Source organism: Cervus elaphus, chromosome X, assembly GCF_910594005.1.
Source record: "Cervus elaphus chromosome X, mCerEla1.1, whole genome shotgun sequence".
NCBI lineage: Eukaryota > Metazoa > Chordata > Mammalia > Artiodactyla > Cervidae > Cervus > Cervus elaphus.
The window spans coordinates 136,871,944-136,897,641 of record NC_057848.1 but is presented as its reverse complement, the minus strand read 5'-3'; the positions used below and the strand labels follow the sequence as shown (position 1 = coordinate 136,897,641).

General features: G+C 39.7%; 1 protein-coding gene across 1 annotated transcript in view; it reads left to right on the top strand.

Annotated features, from left to right (window-relative positions):
* The window catches only part of OTC (ornithine transcarbamylase), a 66,524-nt gene extending 41,158 nt beyond the window's left edge, over nucleotides 1-25,366 (top strand). Inside the window, exons 5-10 of the mRNA XM_043897710.1 lie at nucleotides 5,894-6,047; nucleotides 8,037-8,159; nucleotides 15,575-15,628; nucleotides 15,709-15,858; nucleotides 18,412-18,549; nucleotides 25,198-25,366. Of these exons, the coding sequence (XP_043753645.1) occupies nucleotides 5,894-6,047; nucleotides 8,037-8,159; nucleotides 15,575-15,628; nucleotides 15,709-15,858; nucleotides 18,412-18,549; nucleotides 25,198-25,257 (679 nt within the window). The 3' untranslated portion in view covers nucleotides 25,258-25,366. The remainder of the gene's footprint in view (nucleotides 1-5,893; nucleotides 6,048-8,036; nucleotides 8,160-15,574; nucleotides 15,629-15,708; nucleotides 15,859-18,411; nucleotides 18,550-25,197) is intronic.
* The last annotated feature ends 332 nt before the right edge of the window (nucleotides 25,367-25,698 follow it).

Below are 25,698 nucleotides of genomic sequence, written 5' to 3'. Positions count from 1 at the left end.
ACAGTTACATATAAGCATTTTCCTACTTACTTGAGTAAATACATTTAAATGTAATGGTAATAGTCATCCTTCTTTGACATTACAATTATATTTTTGTACATTTTCTTTATATTCACTCTTTTCTTATGAGCTTCATGGCCTTTTTATAAGCACAGCTTGCTTTACTTAATGACTTTTGCTATAAACGCTCACAACTTGACAAACAGTTAAGCTGGTCCTTTTTCCTTTCAGCACTGCCCCTGCTATTTTAAAAATATCTTTGGCTTCCTAGCAACAACAGGGTGTTACTGACTATACTGATTTTATCCTGCCGAAGGACATGGAATTAACTAGCCTCTGGTTTGTGGTTCCTTTTTTAGGTCTAGCACAATATTAAGACCAAAATTTGGGCACTAGGGATGCTTACAAATGTTGAGGGGAGAAAAGGTTATAGCTACTGCCCCTGCCATGGCACTGCTCTTGGTAGTGACTGACCTGAAAGGAAGATACAGCAGACCCTGAGCAACACAGGAGTTAATCCACATATAACTTACAGTCCACCCTCTGTATCTGTGGTTCCTCAGAATCCATGGATTCAACCCACCATGTACTATATTCCAGTATTTACTATTGAAAAGATGCACTTACAAGTGGACCTCTGCAATTCAAACCCATGTTGTTCAAGGGTCAACTGTACTTCTTTTATGTGTATGAGATCTTGTTCTTTCCAGCGTAACATATTGTGTTGTTATCTCTTACTTTTCTTAAAGTCTGAGAGTTCAGCCACTACCAAGACTTTCTTCCTCTACACTGATCCACTGTTCCACCCAGAAGCAGAGTATCCCACTCTCCTACCACCTCCTCACTATCTCTGTTTTCTAGGACAATGGTTCTCAGCCTTGTCTGTAGATTGGACTAACTTGGAGAGCTTCACAAATATGGATGTGAATCCCCCACCACAGCTTCTGGTTTAAACTTCCAAAGGGCTGAATATGGCATCAGCATTTATACAGCTTCATAGGTGATACTAGTGTGCAGCCAAGGTCAAGAACCTCTGTTCTAGGAGGTGTTGGGCAACCTCAAAAAGCAGACCGGTCACTATTCTATGAGACTATACCATAAAGGTCCCAGGGATACAAAGTCCATGTTATAAACAGGGCAAGTAAATACCTGCTTGCCTGTTGGCTTCTTTGCTTCCAGAACTCTTGGGATTGTTCAAGGCAGGGAACAGTAACTGCCCTTTTTCAATATTCTTGAAAATTTCAAGTGTATAGGGCATTGACTTCTCTAATTGCTCTCCCAGTGTTTCCCTTTGTCAGCCTCACCTTTCTTCAATCTTTCCTAACCTTGCTGTAATTACTTCAAGGCTTTCAAAAGCCTTGGTTTTCTCAACTATGAGATTAAGATAACATTTACAAAACAGGGCATTGTAGAGTTCATGAACCAAGAGGTTGGCAGCCCACAGTACTAGCTCCCTACAACTATCTGAGAGACTACAACGGAAGTCAGATCAGTTTTTCTGACTGGGAGATTCCAGAAGGTCAAGGGCAATCTGCTAATCCAGATTTTTTTTTAATCCGATCTCTACACACTGAGGGAAGTGATGCATATTTAAAGATGTCCTTTGGGGTCAAACACCCCTTTACTGCTCTCTCATAGGATTTTAACTATCATAAAATTAACCAATTCTTCTGAAAAAGGAAATTGATAATTATTTATAATTATAGACCTTATTGGGATATCTACCACAATCTAAATAACTTTCCCAATGTAGAGTTAAAAAACCTGTATTCTGTAGTATGAAATGTCAGTATATCTGTACTGTGAAGGAAATTTGTACTGTGATCTTGAAAAAAGGGGAGAAGATCTAAAATTCCTTTAATATAATAGCCTATGTCTTAGGACTGTGGTTCAAAAACTTTGGAACGTTATCTGAGTTACTTGGGGAACTTGGTAAAAGTACAAAGACCCAGTCTACTCTATTTCAGGAGCTTGAACCTCTGTGGTTTATTATTCACTTAGTTCTAATATACACCTAAGTTTGGGAACCATTGCCTTAGGGCATGAGATTGATCAAGCTAGGTGGTTGCTCTAAAGATGGAGGCCTTAATGGAAGAGAGTAAATGATTCATTTTTCAGGATTTGAGATGCTTTTCTCTTTCAACTAAACTAGAAAGCATTCTCTGCCAATGAGATTGTGGACAAAGTCCTCTGTCACTGTGGGCTGCCATCTCTTGATCTCTTGATTTCTGTGGAGTGGGGTGAGGCTGGTTAGGTTTCAAAGAAAAGAATGGATGGTACTTTTGAAAATATGGTGGCATCAATTTCCTCTTTATAAGAAGTCTCAAACTTTAAAATGCAAATGAATCACCTGGAAACCATGTTAAAATACAGATTTTGATTCAGGGTGGGGCCTGCGATTCTGCAGTTCTAATAAGCCCCAGGTTAGATGCTGATACTGTTTATTTGAGCAGTGAGGTTCCAGCTTTGGTTCTTAACCTTGGCTGCACACTGGGATTTCCTGGGAATTTTTAAGGAAAATTTTTAAGGAAATTTTTAAGGAAAGCCTTAAAAAATGCTGATCAGTAGGTTGCACCTCTAGAGTTTATATTTTTCTGACAAAATTGATAGAGATTATGGCCTGGGCCTCAAGAGTATAAGAAATTCTCTGGGTGACTTTCATATGCAGCAAAAATTAAAGATCCTGACCTTAGTCAACAAATATCACCTGTTTCACAGGAGAAACTCTAAAGTGGCTCTTTCAGTCACCTCTTTCAAACTGCAATGTATGATGTGCTTAGACAGCTCAGAGCACTGGTTTCCAAGTCTTGACCCCCTCCCCTGATGCCCTGCCAGAGGAATTTTTCATCAGACGTTTTAAAATGAGAAAATAGACAATAGACTCAATTTCAAAAAGCAAAATTAATTCAAGCTCAAGGATGATTTTTGAGATTAAGTCATTCACACATTTTTTTTGTTGTTAAAATGTCTTCTTTTACAAAATGAAGATATTAACATATTTTATATGTTTGTTTGTTTCTCATGTCCTTAGTTTTCTAAACAAAAAGTTAGAAATCTTATGTTGATTGCCATATGGCTTGAGAAATTTTGCTGATCCATGAAATCTGAAAATCTGGAAGCTATGGGTATGAGAAATTATGAAAATATGAAAAAAAAATATGAGTCCAAGGACTTACGGTGGTTAGGACTCTGCACTTCCACTGCAGGGGTCATGGGTTCCATCTCTGGTTGGAGAACTAGGATTCCGCATGCCACATATCTCAGCTGAAAAAATAAATCCAAGTCTAGAAAATGTTGTTGCAGGAATATGATTTTTAATCTTTGATTATCTAATCCCTGTGAGAAAGGAATTTTTTTAGTGGTGCTTGAATTTTATAAGCACCAACAGTTTTCTATGGACTGAGTAAATAATGTCTCGGACATATCAGTTCAGTTCAGTCGTTCAGTTGTGTCCAGCTCTTTACGACCCCATGGACTGCAGCACACCAGGCCTCCCTATCCATCACCAACTCCCGGAGCTTACACAAACTCATGTCCATTGAGTTGGTGATGCCATCCAGCTATCTCATCCTCTGTCATCCCCTTCTCCTCCCACCTTCAATCTTTCCCAGCATCAGGGTCTTTTCAAATGAGTCAGCTCTTCGCATCAGGTGGCCAAAGTATTAGAGTTTCAGCTTCAGCATCAGTCCTTCCAATGAATATTCAGGACTGATTTCCTTTAGGATGGACTGGTTGGATCTCCTTGCAGTCCAAAGGACTCACAAGAGTCTTCTCTGACACCACCGTTCAAAAGCATCCATTCTTTGGTGCTCAGCTTTCTTTATAGTCCAACTCTCACATCCATACATGATTACTGGAAAAACCGTAACTTTGACTAGATGGACCTTTGTTGGCAAAGTAATGTCTCTGCTTTTCAATATGCTGTCTAGGTTGGTCATAGCTTTTCTTCCAAGGAATAAGCGTCTTTTAATTTCATGGCTGCAGTCACCATCTGCAGTGATTTTGGAGCCCAAGAAAAGAAAGTCTGTCACTGTTTCCATTGTTTCCCCATCTATTTGCCATGAAGTGATGGGATGGGATGCCATAATCTTAGTTGTCTGAATGTTGAGTTTTAAGCCAACTTTTTCACTCTCCTTTTTCATTTTCATCAAGAGGCTCTTTACTTCTTTGCTTTGTGCCACAAGGGTGGGGTCATCTGCATATCTGAGGTTATTGATATTTCTCCCAGGAATCTTGATTCCAGCTTGTGCTTCACCCAGCCCTGCCTTTCGTATGATGTACTCTGCATATAAGTTAAATAAGCAGGGTGGCAATATACAGCCTTGACATACTCTTTTCCTGATTTGGAACCAGTCTGTTGCTCAGACATATAAAAAGGATTAATTTTCCAAATATATGATGATTTAAATATAAATCCATGAAATACTTACTAACATACTAGCTTTAGTTTTTATACATTTTCTTTTGACGTGGTAATATCATCAACTACTTTTTGATCTTTCACCATGAACAAGGCATCATACTATGCATCTTATATAGGTTATCTCATATAACCCTCACAATACCACAATGAGATAGATACCATTATTATGGCTTTACAGATGAAGAAACCAAGTTATAGAGAAATTAAATAACATGTCCAAGGTCACACAGCTAGTAAGTTAGAGAGTCAAAATTACAAAGTCTACCTTATAATAATAACTTATTATAAGATTAACTTATAATAATAACTTATTATAAGACTAACTTATAATAACTAACCTATAAGATATAAGGATACCTTATAATAATGACTCTATATTTAATAAAACTACTATCATGAGCAGTTTTCCCTTTTTTGCCATTGTAAAGAGTTCCTTAAAACTGAAATGACTAGAAGCCTCTGCTGTGGGGTTTCCCTTTAATAAGAAATAAGACATAATAATGAAAAAAGCAAGATTTTAAACAAAAAGCCATCCCTGTTATTTTTGTAAGGCTAAAACTTTAGCTGAGGGACCACCATCACTCTGACACATGGAGAGAACTTAAGCTCTGGATCCCAGATCCTCATTCCAGGTTTTTATCATCTGCACATTTGAGGCAATGTATTATAATGGTAAGAACATGGATTTTTGAAATTAAACTGACTTTGGTTTGAAGATGAGTTCTTCCAATGTAATTAGCTGTGTGAGCTGGGGCAAGTTACTAAACTTCTTTGTGTTTCAGGTCCTTCAGTGATAAAATTAGAATAATTATATCCATCTTCGCTGCCCAACAGAGACGTCCCATGTCAGGCAGAATGGCCCAACTCTGGGGACCCCACTGTGCTTGGCCCTTGGTGGGAACAGGCTGGGGAGGGTGTGGCTTTGGCAGAAATGCTGTGACAGATCCCAAAGGTGCAGCAGCTGGACGCTGTCAGCTAATGGCACTCCTTCCAGAAGGTTCTCTCTTGAAAAACATTCTGTGTGTGCACCTCTATGGTTGCCACCCTGCTACTTTCCATTTTATAGTGAAACTGCATACTTGAGGGGTGATGTCCCCCATCCCAAATGCCACAATCCAGTTTATTAACTTTTCTCTATATATCTTGTCTTTGGTCTTGTCCCTTTCAACTTTACCAACTGCCATATATCAATTATAGTTCATCATTGCAATTGACGAGCCCACAATTGGCTTCTTAGCACCACAAAAAATACTAAAATCAGGGGTCACTGGCTAAGACATCAGGGGAACAACATCTGGCTTCTGTAATGACTACATATTTATCATTAGCTTTTAAACCTGTCATGTTGATAGGTAGTTTTAACAGTAAAAATTCTCATGTATTAGCATTTCTTATGACTCTTTAAGATCCTAAATTAAGAAGGAATTATTAAGCCTACAACTTGGATGATCTTTTCTTGGTTTGCCACAGTGTGTTGTCTAGCATGACAGATGCTGTGCTGGCGCGAGTGTACAAACAATCAGATCTGGACATCCTGGCTAAAGAAGCATCCATTCCAATTGTCAATGGGTTGTCGGATTTGTACCACCCTATCCAGATCCTGGCTGATTACCTCACGCTCCAGGTTGGCTTACTTCTTTGCCTCACACAAGAGCAAAATCAATAAATAATTCCTAAGTAGCTCTAAATGGAAGCATTTAAATTGTGGTATTGGTGTTTTGTTTTCAAATAACATCTTGGCAGAGATGCATAGCATATGTGTACAACTTGATATCCAAGGAAGATAGGGCATTACTGAAAACAGATTAGAAGACACTTCAGTTCTCAAACCTTTGCTTTTTGGGTGCCATATTTACTTAACACAGTGGATGAACAGGGAGTGCTGGAGCCCAGAAAATGGAAACATCTTTATGTCATGCATAATATGTCAGGTTCTGTGATTTGGGAGTGAAGACTGATGGAGAGTGCTTTGAATATTCAAAATGGCCAATTACTAAATCACTTTCCAAGAAAAAGGCCATTTGCTATTATTTTAATAAACTGCTTAAGACTGGAGTTAAGAGCATGCAGAATTCATAGAATGGAGGTGCAGATTTAGCCATGTCCCTTCAAATTATGAACCTGAATAACTTCGAAAGATTCATCCTGTTGGGTTTGCCACAGCCAATCTACATAGTCTTGCCACTGGGAATCCTAACAACCATGGTTTCTGCATCTATGAACTATTCTGGGAGACAGAGCAAACTGGACAGGTCCACCTTACTCCTCATTTGAATATGCTACACACATGTAAATGTGAGGTTAAACTCAAAATGAAACTCTTTGGTGATGAAGATAAGATGAATGCAGAGAGGATATACTATGTTAGACACCAAGCAGCTGTTTGTAGGTATGGCTTTACATATATGCCAGATAATTTAATGCTTCTTTCTGGGGTTTCATCATTACTAGTTTATATATTCATGAGGGACAGTGAAATGTTCTATTCATCATATTGTCCCCTGCAGGACCTGGTGCAATGCCTTCATAACAGACATGCTCAAAGTAGGAGTTGAATGAATAAATAGCAGCTTGCTAAGAGCATGGAATTTAAATCAGATGGACCTGGATTTACATCCTAGCTTAACCACTTAACTAATTTGTGATCTCCAAATTAGTTAGCCTTTCTCTTTTAAAAATCTTAAAATCTTTACACTTACATTTAAATCTCTTTATATAAATGTATACAATATATGAAACCTACAGACACTTCAAGAAAAGTAAAACAAACACTCACGTGCCCATTATGCAGTTTTGGCAAGTCTTACTTTAGAATTTTTTGTTTTTAAGTAAAATATTACAGGGACTTCCCTGGTGGTCTGGTGGTTAAGACTCCAGGGTTCCACTGGAGTTCCACCAGGTTCAATCCCTGGTCAGGGAACGAAGATCCTGCAATCCCATGCAGCGTGGCCAAAAAATATTACAGGTAGCTTTAAAGTCCGCTGTGTAACTATCTTTGATCCCATTTCCTCCAACCCCTCAAAGACATTTTATCTTGGTGTTTGTATTTATGATTTCCAAGCATGTGTTCATACTTTAACTGTCCATGTCAATATCCATAAGAAATCAAGTATATTAATGGTTTTTCAGCTATATAAACAGGAACATTCTCAATACCCATGCTATATTGTTCTAGGTGCACTGTATTTCCCCTCTCTTATTCCAACAAGTATAAGCTTCATTAAGGCAGAGGTTTTTGTCTCCTTTGTTCATTGTTATATCTCCAGGGCCAAGGACAGTGTCTGGACATAGATGGTTCTCAATTTGTTGAATGAAAGAACAAATGCAACAAAGATTCAGATTTGCGATATATGAAAATATGAGTCTTCATATGTTCATATGATGTCTTGGCTTAAGATATTAGGATATTTTTTGGTGATCAGGACTTCTTTTTGGTGATTGTACCTTCATGTTATCAAATTGCTCTGTATAATGCAAAAAAAAGTAGTTTTTTCATTCCAACAAAGCATTTAAAATTGAGATGTGGACTGTTTCTTTTATAGTAGCTCTAACAATTGTTTCACAGAAGTGGATTTTCTCCTGGATGTAATTTCTTCCATCCTTTGCCTTTCAGGAACACTATGGCTCTCTGAAAGGCCTTACCCTCAGCTGGATTGGGGATGGGAATAACATCCTGCACTCCATCATGATGAGTGCGGCGAAATTCGGGATGCACCTTCAGGTGGCTACCCCAAAGGTAGGGAAACTTTCTGCCTTGAAACTAACCCCCCTTTGAAATCATTCCCAGATACAATTACCTAGTGAAAAACAAACCTCTCTTCCATTCAAGGAGAGCACAGTTGAGGCCACAAAATTTAGGTTATGTTGCTGTCCCTACTATAATAGCTATCTGGCCTCTTGAGTGTCCAATTTCCCATCTCTACAAAAAGAGATAATCTTGGCTGATGCCTTTCATCTTGTGAGTTTCTGTGTTAAAAGCATGTCTGAATTATCCCTTTGAATGCCCTGAAACCAGCCATTATGATGACTGGCTTTCTTGTGTATTGCTACCACAAAGGCTGAAGAAAATAATGAAATCCAGACAGCCTAGAAATCTCAAGGCATGGGGAAGATGCTGTCATTGTTCGAATATTACAGTTTGGTGAAAAAAAATTCAATCTAATGTGAAGGACACAGTGATGGCGTCTGCATCAGCTTAGTGTTTCAAAACTCAAATCCAAGGGTCCTTCAGTCTTTTAAATCTGAATCCTGGCTGTGAAGCTGACCCACCCTACTTCCTATCCTGCTGTAAATCTCTCACAGGATGTATGGGAATGGGAACGTGCCTTCTTTTATAGGTCCAAAGTAACCCTTTTGATATACAAGAAACTAGTAATAATTGTTGTCTGTGAGAAGTGAAGCTGGGAGGTTCAAGGTTAGAGGTAGGAGGGAGACTTTATTTCTGCAATATATCCTTTTATATGGTTTAAATTTCTTAACATGTAAATGTTCTATGTACATAATTACATAAGTCCATAAATAAATACACTAAAATAAAAAAGTGCAGATCCTCCTAAGAGATGCCCTATGTTACAATACTCCCAGCTTCGAGTATAGGATTAATAGATGCAAACTAGTATATATAGGATGGCTACACAATAAGGTCCTATTGTCCAGCACAGGGAAATATATTTGCTACCCTGTGATAAACCAGAATGGAAAAGAATATGTACATTATATGTTTACATATGTGTATGTATGTTCTTTTTATATATAATGGAGTCTCCTTGCTGTGTAGCAGAAATTAACACATTGTAAATCAACTAAACTTCAAAAAAATTAAAAAAAAGATACTCCTAGCCTCATACAGAATGTGTAGGCCTTTTAGAAGATAAAAACTAATCCTACAAGTGACTCATACACAAACCAGTTCTGAGCGATCCCCACAGAACCTTTTACATAACCCATCTCTACTAAATTTTTTTGTTACATTTCTTATTAGTTATGATTTCTGATCAGGAATCTTTTGGAAGGAAAATGCCCCTAAATAGAAGCCATTGCAGAAACAAAGGACAGAACTGACCTTTCCATTAAAGGACGATGATTTATAATATTGTGCACCAATGTGTTTCTGGCTGAGCATGTGTTTGCTGTTATCTCAGTGGTCACTGCCATAGTTCCCTCTGATAACCTAAGACATTCAGAGGTGAGTGTGTGAGGCCTGAAACTCACTCTCTGCTTCTGCTTCTTGAGTTTGAGATTGACTAAGGGATTTCTAGGGACATGGGACTATCAGTGCTAAAACCAGGAAGGCCGCAGGCAAACTAGAGTGATCTGGTCACCCAAATGCCATGTCAGGCACAGTGCTTCAGGCTGATCCAACAGGCGAGCTCTGGAGTGAAGGTTATGCCCCACTGTTGTCCCAACCTGAGACAGGGAGGATGGGCTTTTATCCTTGGAACCAGTCATTGGTCAAGGGCAGTGTGGAGAGGTGGGTGGTGAATCCTCTGGAACTTTTTTTCTTTGTTTTTTACTAGTTTCAGATTTTATCTTTGGATTCTTTTTTTTATATATAATTGGAAGATAATTGCTTTACAATATGGGCTGGCTTCTGCCATACAACAATGTGAATCAGCCACAAGTACACATATGTTCCCCTCCCTCCTGAACCTCACCCCCACCCCATCCCACCCCTCTAGGTTGTCACAGAGCACCAGGATGAGCTCTCTGTGCCCAATATAGCAGCTTCCCACTTTGGCAGGAAGAGCAGCTGGGAAGTCAGAGGGCCATCTCCTAAAGAAGAGCTGAGTGTTAGGTATTAAAAGCACACTGATGGGGACTTCCCTGGTGGTCCAGTGGTTAAGAATCTGCCTGCCAATACAGGGGACACAGGTTCGATCCCTGGTCAGGGAAGATCCACATGCCATTGAGCAACTAAGCCCACGAACGGCAACTCCTGAAGCCCATGCTCTAGAAGCCTGCACACCACAACTAGGGAGTAGCCCCCACTCATGGCAACTAGAGAAAGCCCTGGTGTAGCAATGAAGACCCAGTACAGCCAAAACTAAAAATAAATAAATAAGTATATTTAAAAGCACACTGAAAAGGGGAGAGGGGGCAAAAGATGCAGATCGGGGTCCTCTGAGGGCCTCTGGGTAGAGCACCAGCATTGTCCGCCGCATCTTGCCAAAACCAAATGCAACAAACAAGGCAAAAGAAAATACTTTCCCCTTGTGTTCTTGCTGAACCAGTTCGAGTCAATATACCCTGCTGCCTTAATCTCCCAGGACTGCCATAACAAATTCCCACAAACTGAGCGGCTTAAAACAACAGAAATGTATTCTCTCACAGCTCTGGAGGCTAGAAGTCCAAAATCCAAGTGCTGGCAGGACCACACCCCACCACCACCACACATACACACAACTCACAATACCTCTAGGGGAGGATCCGTCCTTGTCTCTTTCCCACTTCCGGTAACTTCAGGCATTCCTTTCCTTGTGGCTGCATCACTCCAGCCTCTGCCTCCATCATTCTTAATTTAGGCCCATTTTCTCTGTCCACATGTTCCTCTTCTTATGAGGATAGCAGTTATATTAAACTTAGACCAACCCTAATCCAGTATCAGTTCTGTTATTTGCTCAGTCGTGTCTGACTCTTTGCAACCAACCCCATGGACTGCAGCACACCAGGCCTCCCTGTCTATCACCAACACCCAGAGCTTACACAAATTCATGTCCATTGAGTCAGTGATGCCATCCAGTCATTTCATCCTCAGCTGTCCCCTTCTCCTTCCGCCTTCAATCTTTCCCAGCATCAGGGTCTTTTCCAATAATTCAGATCTTTGCATCAGGTGGCCAAAGTATTGGAGTTTCAGCTTCAGCATCAGTCCTTCCAATGAATATTCAGGACTGATTTCCTTTAGGATGGACTGGTTGGATTTCCTTGCAGTCGAAGGGACTCTCAAGAGGTCTTCTCTAACACCACAGTTAAAAAGCATTAATTCTTTGGTGCTCAGCTTTCATTTTGGTCCAACTCTCACATCCATGCATGACTACTGGAAAAAACCATAGCTTTGACTAGATGGACCTTTGTTGGCAAAGTAAAGTCTCTACTTTTTAATATGCTGTCTAGGTTGGTCATAGCTTTTCTTCCAAGGAATAAGCGTCTTTTAATTTCATGGCTGCAGTCACCATCTGCAGTGATTTTGGAGCCCAGTATGACCTCCTTTTAACTACGTACATTTGCAAAGACCCTACTTCTAAAAAAAGGTCACATTCTAGGACTTTCCTGGTGGTCCAGTGGTTAAGAATCCACCTAGCAGTGCAGGGTACATGGGTTTGATCCCTGGTCAGGGAACTAAGATCCCACATGCCTCGGAGCAAATAAGCCTCTACTAGTGAGCCCACATGCTCTGGAGCCTGCACACCGCAACTATAGAGACTGTGGCCTGCAATAAAAGATCTCACATACTGAAACTGAAAGGTTGTTGCTGAACGATAAGACGCGGGATTCTTGGCCTCCGGAGGAGACGAATTCAATCCGGGGCCAGAGACGAGGCTGGATCGCTCAGAGCTTTTGTGTAATAAAGTTTTATTAAAGTATAAAGGAGATAGAGAAAGCTTCTGACATAGGCATCAGAAGGGGGCAAAAGAGTACCCCCTTTGCTAGTGATAGCAATGGAGTTATATACTCTCCAATGAATCAAAAGAATGTCTGGAGGTTGTAAAGACCTCACCAGACCTACTCCCATAATTTACATTTTAAGATAACAGAGTTGGCCAGAAGGTTTAATCCAAAGATCGTCCTCAGGCAGGATACATCCTTGTAAAGACCAGACCTACTCCCATAATTTATATTTTAAGATAACAGAATTAGCCAGAGGGTTTAATCCAAAGACTGTCCTCAAGCAGGATACATTATTGTTATATAATCCTAAGGAATGTAGAGGAAAAAAAGTAAAAAAGTTTGTCCTTTCTTCCTCCTTGAATATCCCAGACCTCTCTCTCCTTGGGGACCCGTAGACTTCTTATCAACCTGCCTAGGAAATGACTCTCTCAAAATTAAGATCCTGAGCATGCAACTAAGACCCGACACAGACAAATAAATAAAAATATTTGTAAAAGGTCACATTCTGAGGTTCTGGTGTGGAATAAATGTTTGGAAGACATTCTTCTACCTAATACACTTGCCATGGAAGAAACGCCAGGTAGGCAGCATAGGGTGCCACCCTGTTATATATAGTAAACTTTGGGGACTCAGAGAGCTAACTCTTATAAGAGAGAATTCTCTCTCGTTCAGCAAAAACTGAGATAAAAGGTCAGATCTGACATGTGAATAAGGTAGTTCTTCATTTTATGGGAAAACTTAGCACACTCTTGTTGCAAATCTAGTCTGAGGAAGGGCTCTATATTAATACAAACAATTTTACAGATAAAATATATATTCACAATGATTGCTCCCTGCTATAAGGTGTTTTTGGAAAGGTTTTAATTCTGTTGGAGAAATACATGATTTAAACATTTTATTGCATGTCCAAGATGTTTTATTAACATCAAAGGGAAAAAATTCCAATGTTACAGAGTAATTTCAGTATTGTTCTTATGCAAAAACTCATTTAAATGATAACAAGTACTAAAACCTGGTTAAATCTGGGTGGGAGTAAGAGTTTTTAAAAGTCTTCTGGAAAGTCTGAAGTGTAGAAGGTGCTCCATCAATTTATAAGCAGACTCATTTCCTTTAAAGATAAAGCTAGCAGGTTCCCCATCCTTTAACCAAGAATAATTTACATGTTTGAGAATACATAATTTTGTCCTGGATTGTAAAGTTGTTCCATAAACTATTGGTGGTAATGATTTTAACATTGTTCTAAGTGAGTATTTAGACTGAACTGGGTCTGTTAATCATCTTCATCTGGTTTTAAGATTTATGTCAAAGCCAATGAGTGATTTAGTACTGAAAGCTTAGCTGTGAGTAAAGAATTCCTCTTTGTATTCTCAGTCATGGCCCAATGCATGCAAGGTTGGGTGATTTTGTAATTTCCAAACCACTCTGTTGATTCTCTAAGTACTTATTCATTCCTTTCCTAAGAATGATTATACTTGGAAGTATAAAACCTGCTTTCCAGAGGGAAGGCTGAATTTTCAGGGCAGGAGGTACCTGGGGTAAGAGCCAAGCCTCTTCATTTATGTTTACCAGTATGAATGGTCACAACATGAGTTACTAAATTAGCAAGCCTTTATTAATTACCTTCCCCAAATATCGATAAACAAAGCTCCAGAATTTATGGCTATTGAGGGTGATAAAGCTGTGAAAAGATCTGCAGGAATCATCACCATCTGATAGCTTCTATCCTCAAGAATTTTTTTATTGAGAGAAGGAACCATGATAGATAAACACGTGTAAATAAACACAATTTCCAATGAATAAACCTGACCATCCCTGTTGTGGGCTGAGTTTCCTGAGAAGCAGACTCTTGAGACAGAGTTCAGACTGCAGGTTGTTGATGACAGCGTGCCCTTGAGAAGGGAGAGGAAGAAAACAGAAGTCAAACTGCAATGCAGGCCCGAGAGCAGCCTCAGCTGACCTGATAGAGAATTCTAGATCTGAGATGGCCATTTAGGGTTGTCACAGGTTGGGAGGAGGGAGTCAGGTTTTCATGTCCCCCTGTCAATCAGTCCCTGAATGCAGGTGGCCTTGGAAGGGTGTGCGACCTTGGGTGCATTATCTCTGCAGCTGCGCCAGTGCCCAACTAGGGCTGACGGCTGAAAGCCATCTTCCAGCACATGAGCAGCAGCTGGCGCACAAGTCCATTACTCATGAAGGCGATCTGGGTGGCATACCACACCCATCACTGTGGCCTACTGAGAGTTTATAAAAATGAGACATAAATCAATTCTAAGAATTCAGGAAAATGAGAAGGATGGGGAAGCTGAGAGTAATGGTGGTGTTTTGACTGACGAGCCTTCCACTTGGAGGGTCTGGAGGTGGGGCTGGCCCAGGGTTTTGACAAAGGAGGAGCTGACATGTTCCAATAAAGACGCCCAGGAGGGGACAGAGCGGGAAGTGTTCAAGGGTGAAAGGCTGTGACAGCAGCAAAGGGCAAGACGTGTACAAGTATGACAATGAGATTGGCTTTCCTGCAGCAAGATGTTGAGAAAAATTAAAAGAGACAGAAGCAAGAGATGTCGGCAGGGAGCCTTGATACCCTTAATCAGCTTCGACTTATAGAACAAGTGGTAAACATTGAAGGCTTTGGAGATAATTCTTGCTGCTGTGTACAGCGCAGATTGGAGGTTGAGGATGGAGGCAGACAGGCTACCTATGGGGTCTAGAAGAGTTGAGGGGACTTCAGCTGTTCCCACAGCATCCCCTCACCTAAATTTGAGACCAGAGCGAGCAAGCAAGGAACGTAGGGTGCAAAATTCATGTTTGCACGACTGTCAGTGAGTGAGTGCCTCACTCAAGTCCTGACCCTGCCCTCACCAAATGAACCCAAACACATAGATTTCAGCAAAAACAGTATATTTGCTATGCAAAGGCCATTTCAAAGCTAGCTCCCTGCCTGCAGAACACTGGCTGGTGAGACTAAGATGTGTGCGTGGGCTCTTAGTATTTAGCTGAGATGCTGAGGGAAGATTTCTCTGAGGAGGAAACATTTGAGCTGAGAGCACTGAGACTTGAAAGCATTAACCCACATGGAGTGGGTGGGAAAAAGCATTTCAGACCAAAGGAAAACAAAAGCATTAAAAAAAAAAAAAAGAAAAAAACAGCTTGTAGAAAGACTCTGAGACAAAAATGCAGTAAGTTGTAGACTTATGTATACAATCCTCTTAAACTATTAGAGGAACAAGAAAAGGTGCTACCAAGAGCTGGAAAGCACCACACCCCATTTATCTTTAGGACTAAAGAGGTCAAAAATAATCAAAGCAAAATGGGGCAACTGATTACCTTTTTAAATTCCCAAAAGCACTCTTAAGCTTTGAAATTCTAGATGTCAAGATCATATTCTACTGAACATGGGGAGTAGGCATGTTCAGTAGGTTGGGCTACGACTTAAAGCAGAAACAGGAAAGAGAGCAGGAGAATTGTTGAAAGTGATGCATATATAAGAAGGCATATATAATTAAAAAAAAAAAAACAACACCAAATAACAGTTAATTCTTTCCCCTGCAGGGTTATGAGCCGGATCCCAGTATAACCAAGTTGGCGGAGCAGTATGCCAAGGAGGTACGCTCCTTATATGTAAAGGTGTCATTGTCTTTCCCTGTCTCGTGAGGTTCTTTAACCAGCTTGCTTGTGTATGCCAGAACGGTACCAAGCTGTCGCTGACAAATGATCCATTGGAAGCAGCTTGTGGAGGCAATGTATTAATTACAGACACTTGGATAAGCATGGGACAAGAAGAGGAGAAGAAAAAGCGGCTCCAGGCTTTCCAAGGTTACCAGGTTACAATGAAGGTACAAATTGATGTCTCTCTAAAGGTTCATTAATCCCATTCATAAAGGCCAGAATCAGCTAATCACTCAATCACTTTTGGGAGAGCAGACCGTCCTTTCCTTCCCTATCAAGGACACGCTGACTGTATCCCCCAGTGATTTCTCTCCTCCTGAAGATGAGCTCTGCCCTTTGGAAAGACACTTTTGTCCAGGATGAAGGAATTGAAACCCAGGCAGAAGAGAGAAGCAAGCCTTTCCCTCTCGCAACAGCAGAGGCATCAGAATGCTTGACGATCTGTTTAGATATACTAGGCGACTTCTGTTGCAAGCAGTTTCTTTTGATTTCTGCTCTAAGAAAAGCCCCATAGTCCTGTACTTCAGGCTAGCCCTTGCCTCTACTTTCCAAGGACTCTTTAAGTCCAGTTTAGTTTTGCTAACTGCCTCCAGGGCACTCCCAGGGGAATTCCATCTATTCTGATGCCTTTCATTAAGCTCTGAAGCATGGCTTGTCAACCTTGAGCGTGACTGAGAATTGACTGGAGTTGTTAATACACAGCTGGCAGGACCCCACTTCTCCAGGGATTCTAAATCAGTAGGTCAGGAGTGGCACCCAAGAATTTGCATTTCTGCCAAGTTCCCAGGTGGTGCAATGCTGCTGCCCCAGGGTCAAGCATTGAGAACCACTGTTCTGCAGGAATATCCTAAAAGTCAGGTGTACATTGGGATTCTGTCTGCACAGCAACTCCTTTGTTTGGTGGAGAAAGGGATTAAGCAATTGCAATAGATGTTTTATTGATAAAATATTTAAAATATAAATACAAGTCCCTTATTTATACATGACAATATAATAAAGGTAGAAAAAGAAAATGAAAATGTATTTGTATTTGCCCTAGCCCCTTAACGTGACTATTCCCAGAGGTAGCCACTGTTTAACAATTTGATGTGTCTCTTTGCAGACCTTTTCTGTGTATTTACATATTCCTATACACACTCACACACACACCCCTACACCTCTAATGCTTTATCATAAATGGTAGATTAGACATATTATTCTGACTTATTTTTTCCACTTAACAAATCTTAGATTTTTTTGTCCATTCATTTAGACATTTTTCCTTCTTTTTAATGACTGCATAGAATTCCAAAGTATGAGTGGGCCTTATTTTATCTGTTTCCTGTCAAAAAATTAGGCTATTTCCAATTATCCCAATTACAAACAATGCTGCAATGAAGATCCTTAATATATATATTCCTTTGTGCAGGTATTATAGAGAATAGAATTCTTTTAGGGAGAAGAATTTCTGGGTGAAGTAGTATATACTTTTTAAAATATGAGAAATGCTGCTAAACTGCCCATCCAAAAAGAATTGACAATTTATAACTTCCACCACTCTCTCCATTTCTTATTTGCTATTTACATTTGTAATTTTTAAAAATCTGTATCTCATGCTTTTTAAAATTTGTGTTTCTCTGATTACTGATGAAGTTAAACATCTTTGTTTACTGGCCATTTCTATATGTTTTTCTATAAACTGCTATCATATTCTTTCATATTATAACATATCATATTCTTTGCCCATTTTCTATTGTGTTTTTTTTTAACAAAACAAAAAAGGTTTAGCACAAAGGCAGTAATTTTGAGGGAAGAATTTATGGGGGAATGTAGTTTTGAATCTGTAAGTGAACAATGAAAATGGATGGGAAAATGTAATTTTTAGGAATTAACTGTTAGAGAAAATTAAAATTGTTAGAACATTTACATGAAGAACGAATCACCTAGTGCACAGTGCCCATAATCCTGTTTAATAAACTCCTATCTCAGAGCTCTTTTCCAACATTGTTTTAACCAGTAATTAAATTTGCTTCAAGTGCTAAAAACCATAATTTGGAGGCAGGTTAAAAAGTATAATACAATCATGTAAAGGCAACCTTTAATATACTGGGTTGGCCAAATTTTTAATTTCGGTTTTTCTGTACCATCTTATAGAAAAACCCATATGAACTTTTTGGTGAACCCAATACATTGGGATGTAATTGGTGATTTTGCTCTCATCCGCATCTTACCCTAGTAGAATTCTTTACTGAAAGGTCCACTATCTCACTGGACAGAGTACTAGAAAACTGAATTAGTGGTTTTGTTTGGAGTGGTGATCTTCCAAATTAAAAAAATGACTAGAAAGTTTCAAAAGCTGAAAGTATCATATACATTTCTGCTGGGTGCCGTGAGCTGAAATCCTCAGTCTGCCCCTTTATCTCTCCCTTTGCATGGACCTTTGAGGTTCCCTGGTGGCTCAGACTATAAAATGTCTGCCTGCAGTGCGGGAGACCTGGGTTCGATCCCTGGATCAGAAAGATCCCCTGGAGAAGGAAATGGCAACCCCCTCCAGTATCTTTGCCTGGGAAATCCCGTGGACGGAGGAGCCTGGCAGGCTACAGTCCTTGGAGTCACAAAGAGTCGGACACAACTGAGTGACTTCACTTGACTCCAGGTCAGAGACGCTGACTCTGAAGAAGACAAATGTGATAGCTACATATAAGAGTCAAAACACAGTCTTATCTCCATCTCTTCTGTAGACTGCTAAAGTTGTTGCCCCTGACTGGACATTTTTACACTGCTTGCCCAGAAAGCCAGAAGAAGTGGATGATGAAGTGTTTTATTCTCCACGATCTCTTGTATTCCCAGAGGCTGAAAACAGAAAGTGGACAATCATGGTAAGCAAGAAATGGGGATTGGAGGATGGGGAGTTCTCTGTGTGGCCCCAACTTGGTCATTCACGCCTTTTGGTAAACAATAAGCAGCTGGTATTACCCACATACATTACTTGCTCATATGGTATCTGTTTTTTTTTTTCCAGAAAGTTCACAATAGATCATTAGTGCTTAAAGCATGTATAGTGTATTTTTAATGGAGTAAGACTGAACCCCCACGTAAATATATCTATTTTAGTAAAAATTCTTACCGTTGTTGATCAGCCTGAACACCAGCCACCATTGCCTGTCAACCATGATAGGTTGTATAATTCTTATACAATAATTTTATAATCCCCTTGTTAATGTTTACAGAAGTCCCTAATTCAGTGCCTGGCACAAAATGGGCATTCAAAGAAATCTTATTTCCTTCCTCCTCTCTTTCTTCCCTTCTATCATTGCCTAGGTAATTGTTTGGTTCTCTACTGGCTTTAGACAGTAGAGAAACGTTTGTTCTTAGGTATAGAACATTACCAAAATTGCAGCAAGACTAATCTTAAAAATTATTAGTCCCTTTAACAAAATGCCACTAGTTTCATCTTCACCACCACTATTCTTGGAAACATTAACCTCACATCTCTGCTTTACAATATCTCAAATACCACGTTTTTCTCTGGAAAATGGAACACTCCAGTGCCATAATTTAGTACCACCATTTTTTAGTTTTTGGTGATTTAACTGATCTCCATTACTATATCAGTTAGGGTCTTACTGGAAAACAAAAAAAGTCTACTTCAGGTAGAGAAATAAAAAGGAATTTGTTAAAAAACATTAGGCACTTCCCAGAACAATTCATTCTTGTATATCACATATTTAGAAACAGAGGTAGGAAAACTGCCCAACAGCACTGTGCTTCTTTGATAACCAAAGCACGGCTGACACAGCTTCCCATAGCCTGGTACCTAGTGCCCTGGAAACTAAGTGCCAGATAATCCATTGTAGCTTTCATGGAGGAGAAAATGGCAACTGGCTCCAGTATTCTTACCTGGGAAATCCCATAGACAGAGGAGCCTGGCAGGGGATTGCAAAGATTCAGACATGACTGAGCACGCACATATACAAAACATTTAGCATGTTATCTAATACACTGTAAATATTGTTATTGTAATTATCATCACCACTATCATCTTCATTGTTGATCTAATGCAGTGACCAGCAGAGATTTGAGCTCCAGGATGGCTTCCCTGCTGGCTCAGATGGTAAAGAATCCGCCTGCAATACGGGAGACCTGGGTTCAATCCCTGGGTTGGGAAGATCCCCTGGAGAAGGGAACGGTTACCCACTCTAGTATTCTTGCCTGGATAGTTCCATGGACAGAGGAGCCTGGTAGGCTATAGTTCACGGGGTTGCAAAGAGTTGGACACGACTGAGTGACTTTCACACACACACATGACTCCCTTTGCAATGAAAAGTGGTATATCAGGCCCAAGTTTGTCATATCTAATAAGAGAAATGACTTTTTTTTTTTTTTTTTTTACTGTACCTTTCAGCTTATAGCATCAGGACACTAACTTTGGCCAAAATGGCAATTATCATGTCATTTAGACCAGTGCCTCTAAAGCTTTTGATCCATTTGAATCCATTTGATCCATTTTAATCACCTAGGGACTTGTTAAGTGGAAATTTGGATTTGGTCTGAGATGTGGCCCAAGATTCAGCATTTTTAATAAGCAACCAGGTGATGAAGATGCCGCTCTCCTGCAGACCACATTTTGAATAGCAAAGATCCAGATGCCAAAAAATAAAATGTGAGCTCTCCAACCATATACCCCAGGAAGAAACATAGCAATAAATTTTCCTCAAGCTCTACTCTTTATCAGAAGATGACGGCAATGACAAAGATAGATCAACCCAAATCTGTTAAAATAGATTCTTTTGTAGAAATTCAGGGGCTGGAGGGGGAACTAAGTTTTCTAAAATATAATTATGAAGATGCTCTGTACTTCTGAATTTTTAAAGAGCTTATTATGCACTTGTGTGTATATATATTATACACACACACACACACACATATATATACACACATATTCACAGTAAAGTCTTATGCTCACCCATTTTCCACCATCTAAGTCCTACCATCCTCTCTCCATCTCCCATGTTCCTGAGGTATCCATTTCCCCTAATGGGTAAATATATTTAAAAAAAAAACCAAGATGCACGGCCATATTAAAATGAAAGTAAAGAATCTAAAATCGAAAGAATGCTTGACTGGGAGTGAGAAGACTTGAATTCTGTAACTGTCTTTGATACTAGTTAGCCATATTATTTTGGATAAGCGTGACCTCTCTGGTTCTCATTTTCTTTCCACATAAAATAAGCAGGTTGAGCTATCTAGATGGCAAATGACTTTTAATCTTAGGTCCTCAATCTCATCAGCAGGCTACATGGAGTCCTATGTTCAGAAGCTTCTAAGCCTGCCTGTGGTCTTGGAAGGAAAGAGTGATATAACTAGTGATACCCAACATGGATTCTGGAAGGGGGTTGGTGACACACATGCTGTCCTCTTTATGTCTCCAAACCGGATGATGTGGATGTCCCACTGTGTTAAGTTCATTTCAGCAACCATATACTGAGCATCTACTGTGTGCCAGGTTCTCTGCCAGGCACTGCAGATTAAAAAAAAAAGAATATTGTTAAGTCTCCACACAGTCTGTACAATTCATAGAAGCATGGCATTTTCAAGTGGGATGAGACCTTACAGATTATCTAGTCTAAATTCCTATTTTATAGGCAAAGAAATTATTCTTAGAATGGCATTTAGGCTCAGCACTGCTCTGCTAGATTCTTCTGGAATGTTCTAAAGATATAATACCTGTTTTCCTCTAGAATCTCCCTATCCAACACAGTAGCCACTAGTGGCTATTTAAATTTACACTTCAGCTAACTAACCGGAGAAGGAAATGGCACCCCACTCCAGTATTCTTGTCTGGAGAATTCCATGGACAGAGGATACTGGCAGGCTACAGTCCATGGGGTTGCAATGAGTCAAACACAACTGAGCAACCCAACAACAAAAATGAACTAAAAGATAATAAAATATAAGATTCAATTCCTCAGACATACTAACCACATTTTTTTTTCCCCAGTGGGTTTTGTCATACATTGATATGAATCAGCCATAGAATTACACGCATTCCCCATCCCGATCCCCTCTCCCACCTCCCTCTCCACCCAATTCCTCTGGGTATTCCCAGTGCACCAGGCCCGAGCACTTGTCTCATGCATCCCACCTGGGCTGGTGATCTGTTTCACCATAGATAATATACATGCTGTTCTTTCAAAACATCCCACCCTCACCTTCTCCCACAGAGTTCAAAAGTCTGTTCTGTACTTCTGTGTCTCTTTTTCTGTTTTGCATATAGGGTTATTGTTACCATCTTTCTAAATTCCATATATATGTGTACTAACCACATTTTAAGTGTTCAATAGTCACATAGGGTTGGTGGCTATACTATTTGTATTTGACAGCATAGACAGGGAATGTTTCCATCATGACAGAAAGTCCTACTGGGCAGCACTACTGTCTGGAGGGGGATTTCCACACACACAGTTTCATTTACAGTCAGGATAGAAGAAGGAAGGAGAGACACAATCAGCCTCAAGTTCTGAGGCGCCCATAATGACTAATGTAATAACTAAATAGGTGAAGGGCTTGTTCTAAAAGCATATAACGTTTTTAAAGCAAACGTGTACTCATTCAACACTCACACTAGCTTTTTAAGGCCTTCATACTGGGAGATTTCCAGCAGTGCTTTTCAGAACACTCTGGTAATCACATCATTCTCTCCATAGTGCACAGGCCTTTGGATCTCTTTGTAAAAAAAAGAAAAGAAAGAAAGAAAACAACACACACACACACACCCTCTCCTCACCACAAAGCTTGCTTTTATATTTTTCAATAATTACTAAGGCTACAGGACTCACGAAACGTGAGGTGGGTTTCTTCCTCTGCCTACGAATTTTACTGTGGAGCTAAAGAAACCTAAAAGGACCCTGCAAAAAATCTGCCACTTCAAAGTACTACTATCAGGATGACCTTTAGATATACAACACCATTACAAATGTAGTTCACAGTATTTTACCATGTCTTCTCTCCAAGTGAGGGATGCCAGATAAAATACAGGATACCCAGCTACTTTGGAGTTTCAAATGTGGTGTGGTGTTTAGACAATTTATTAAGACAATAAATAATTGTTTAGGATAGACATGTCCTAAGGGCTTTCTTCATAGCTCAGTCAGTAACGAATCTACCTGCAGTGCAGGAGACCTAGGTTCAATACCTGGGTTGGGAAGATCCCCTGGAGAAGGAAATGGCAACCCAGTCCAGTATTCTTGCCTGGAAAACCCCATGAACAGAGGAGCCTGGAAGGCTACAGTCCATGGGGTTGCAAGAGTCGGACATGACTTAGGGACCAAACACCACCACCAATAGACATGTCCTATGTAATATTTGGAACATACTTGCAGTTTAAGAAAAATTGTTGTTGACCTGAAATGCCTACTTATGTATGTATGTATATATGTATGTCTGTATCTAACTAAATCTGGCAGCAGCTCTACTCATAATTAACTTTCTAAGATTTAATATTTGAAAATAAATTTGACATATGCTATGACCATTAAAAATAATACCAAACCTAAGAGGTGACCCCGGGAACCCATAAAAAAGCTTAAAATATTTTACTGGAAGATGTTCTTATCCTAGTGTTTGACCTTTCTGTCTTCTTCTTGTCATTCAGATCTCAACTTTAAATGTCAGTCTTTAACAAGATTTTCCCTGTCCACCCTAAGTGGTTCCCTGACCTCCTTTATCCTGTTTTGTTTTTTTTTTTTGAAATTTTTCTAGTGACATTTATCACTTCTTGATATTTTATTTTTTATTTCTTTCCTGTCCTCTCCCTATAATGATATGTGCTCAATACATTTTTGTAGCCTGAAGGCAGTACAGAATACTGTTTGGTTCTTGAACATGGGCTTTGGAAATCAAGTTAAAATTCTGGCTCTCTGTGTGGTCTTGGGAAAGTATCATAACTCATCTAAGTCCAGTTTATTCACATGAAAATGGTGGTCAAGCAATAGGACAGGCAGGTACAGATCCAGGCCTCACTGCCACCACTCAGGAAATACCTGTGCTTCAGCCTCCTCGTCTGTATTTCATTTCTCTTCCTACTTAACACAGTAGGAAAGGATATTACATAGTCTGGTCAAAAAGCAACAGCACTCAGACATAAAAAGAATGAATCTGAGTCATTTGCAGTGATGTGGATAAACCCAGAGCCTGTTATACAAAGTGAAGTAAGTTAGAGAAAAACAAACATCATATGTGAATGCGTCTATATGGAATCTAGAAACATGGTACTGATGAACCAATTTGCATGACAGGAATAGAGATGCAGATGTAGAGAACGGACTTGTGGACACAGGGAAAAGAGGGTGGATGAGCTGAGAAAGTAGCACTGACATATATACACACATATATACACCGTGTGTAAAATACATGGCTAGTGGGAAATTGCTATAAAGCACAGGGAGCTCAGCTTGGTGCTCTGTGATGACCTAGAAGGGTGGGATTGGCAAGGATGTGGGAGGGAGGCCCAAGAGGGAGGGGATATATGTATACTCAGAGCTGATTCACTTCATTGTACAGCAGAAACCAATACAGCATCATAAAGCAATTATATTTCAATAAAAATAAAATAAAAGGAAGAATGCAAAAAAAAAAAAAAAAAAAAGCAAGAGCAAGTACCTGAAAGGCAGTAAAACTACCTCCTAAGAGTGGAGTCAGAGAAACTTGGGTCCAAACCCAGTTCTGTGTTGTTTCCAGGCTTGAGTTTCTCATCTATAAGTGATAATAGCAGAGATTCCCTTAGAAGGTTGTGTTACACGAGCTAATTTACAAACACTTCTCTCTACCTTACTGCAGTACCTAGTTCAGTGATAATATCAGCAACAGTGATGCCAACAAATGTTGATGGTAAGACACTTAGTCTGGTACGTAGTAAGCACTCAGTCAGCATTTGTCATCATCACTGTTTCTGATATAATTACTATCGTCATTTTGGAAATTGGGAAGAGTAAAAGTGAATATTCCTGTTTGCCACTGATGGCCAGATGGGAAGCTATACTCTAGCTTATAAATATTCTTTCAGGAGAACCCAGATTCAGAAAGACATTATTCATTAACCTAAATAATCTACATCTGATTTATTCTAAACTTTTCTAGGTTAAAAGTATCCAAACCACAGTGTAAACACAAAGATGGGAGGAATTCTATTTCTCTACAACCAGCCAATAGTAGACTTCAGTTATGACTAGAAAAGCCAATCATGGCTACCACCTTGGTACCTCCCTTCGGCTCTCACCCCCACTGGTCCTGGAATGAGGCCTAAAAAAGCATGGTGGTTGTGTATATATTTGGGTCAGCATGATCCCTCATGAACTCCCTTAATAAAAATAAGTATTAGTTTGGAAGTGACCCCTTATCATTTCCTTAGGAAAACATGTCTGCCATAGGCCTTCAAAGCTGTAACCCGGATCCTCTTCCATAGGTCCCTAAGCAGGATCTTGCTAATGTTTACCCATTTCTTTCTTTCTCTTTCTCTGTCATTCCAGGCTGTCATGGTGTCCCTGCTGACAGATTATTCACCTCAGCTCCAGAAGCCAAAGTTTTGATGCGCTGATGCTTCTCAAGAGAGAAACCATGTTCTTCAGGAACAGAATAAGTCAGTTTATGAGGGAAGAAGAGAACAAATCACAGAAATAAACAAATTCTAACACATGCTATAGGTGAATGGTATGATATTGCTTTGCCACCGTGAAACCTTCCTGATGCACTGGAACATGTGGCTTAACTTGGTTTAAACTTTCTAATTCACAATTTCTGAGCTACATTTGGGTATGATATTAATAATCATATACATTTGCTTCAACTAAACATAAAATACTGCATTCATAACACATAATGCCTATGCCATTAAAAGTAATCTATGCTTATTGCTCTAATAAATTATCACCCACGCTAATTTATAAGTAAACATTTACCAGGAAGTCAGCTGCTGGCAGACCTGTGGGCTGTGCTCATATCCCCTAGGACCAACAAGGAAGCCAAATGAT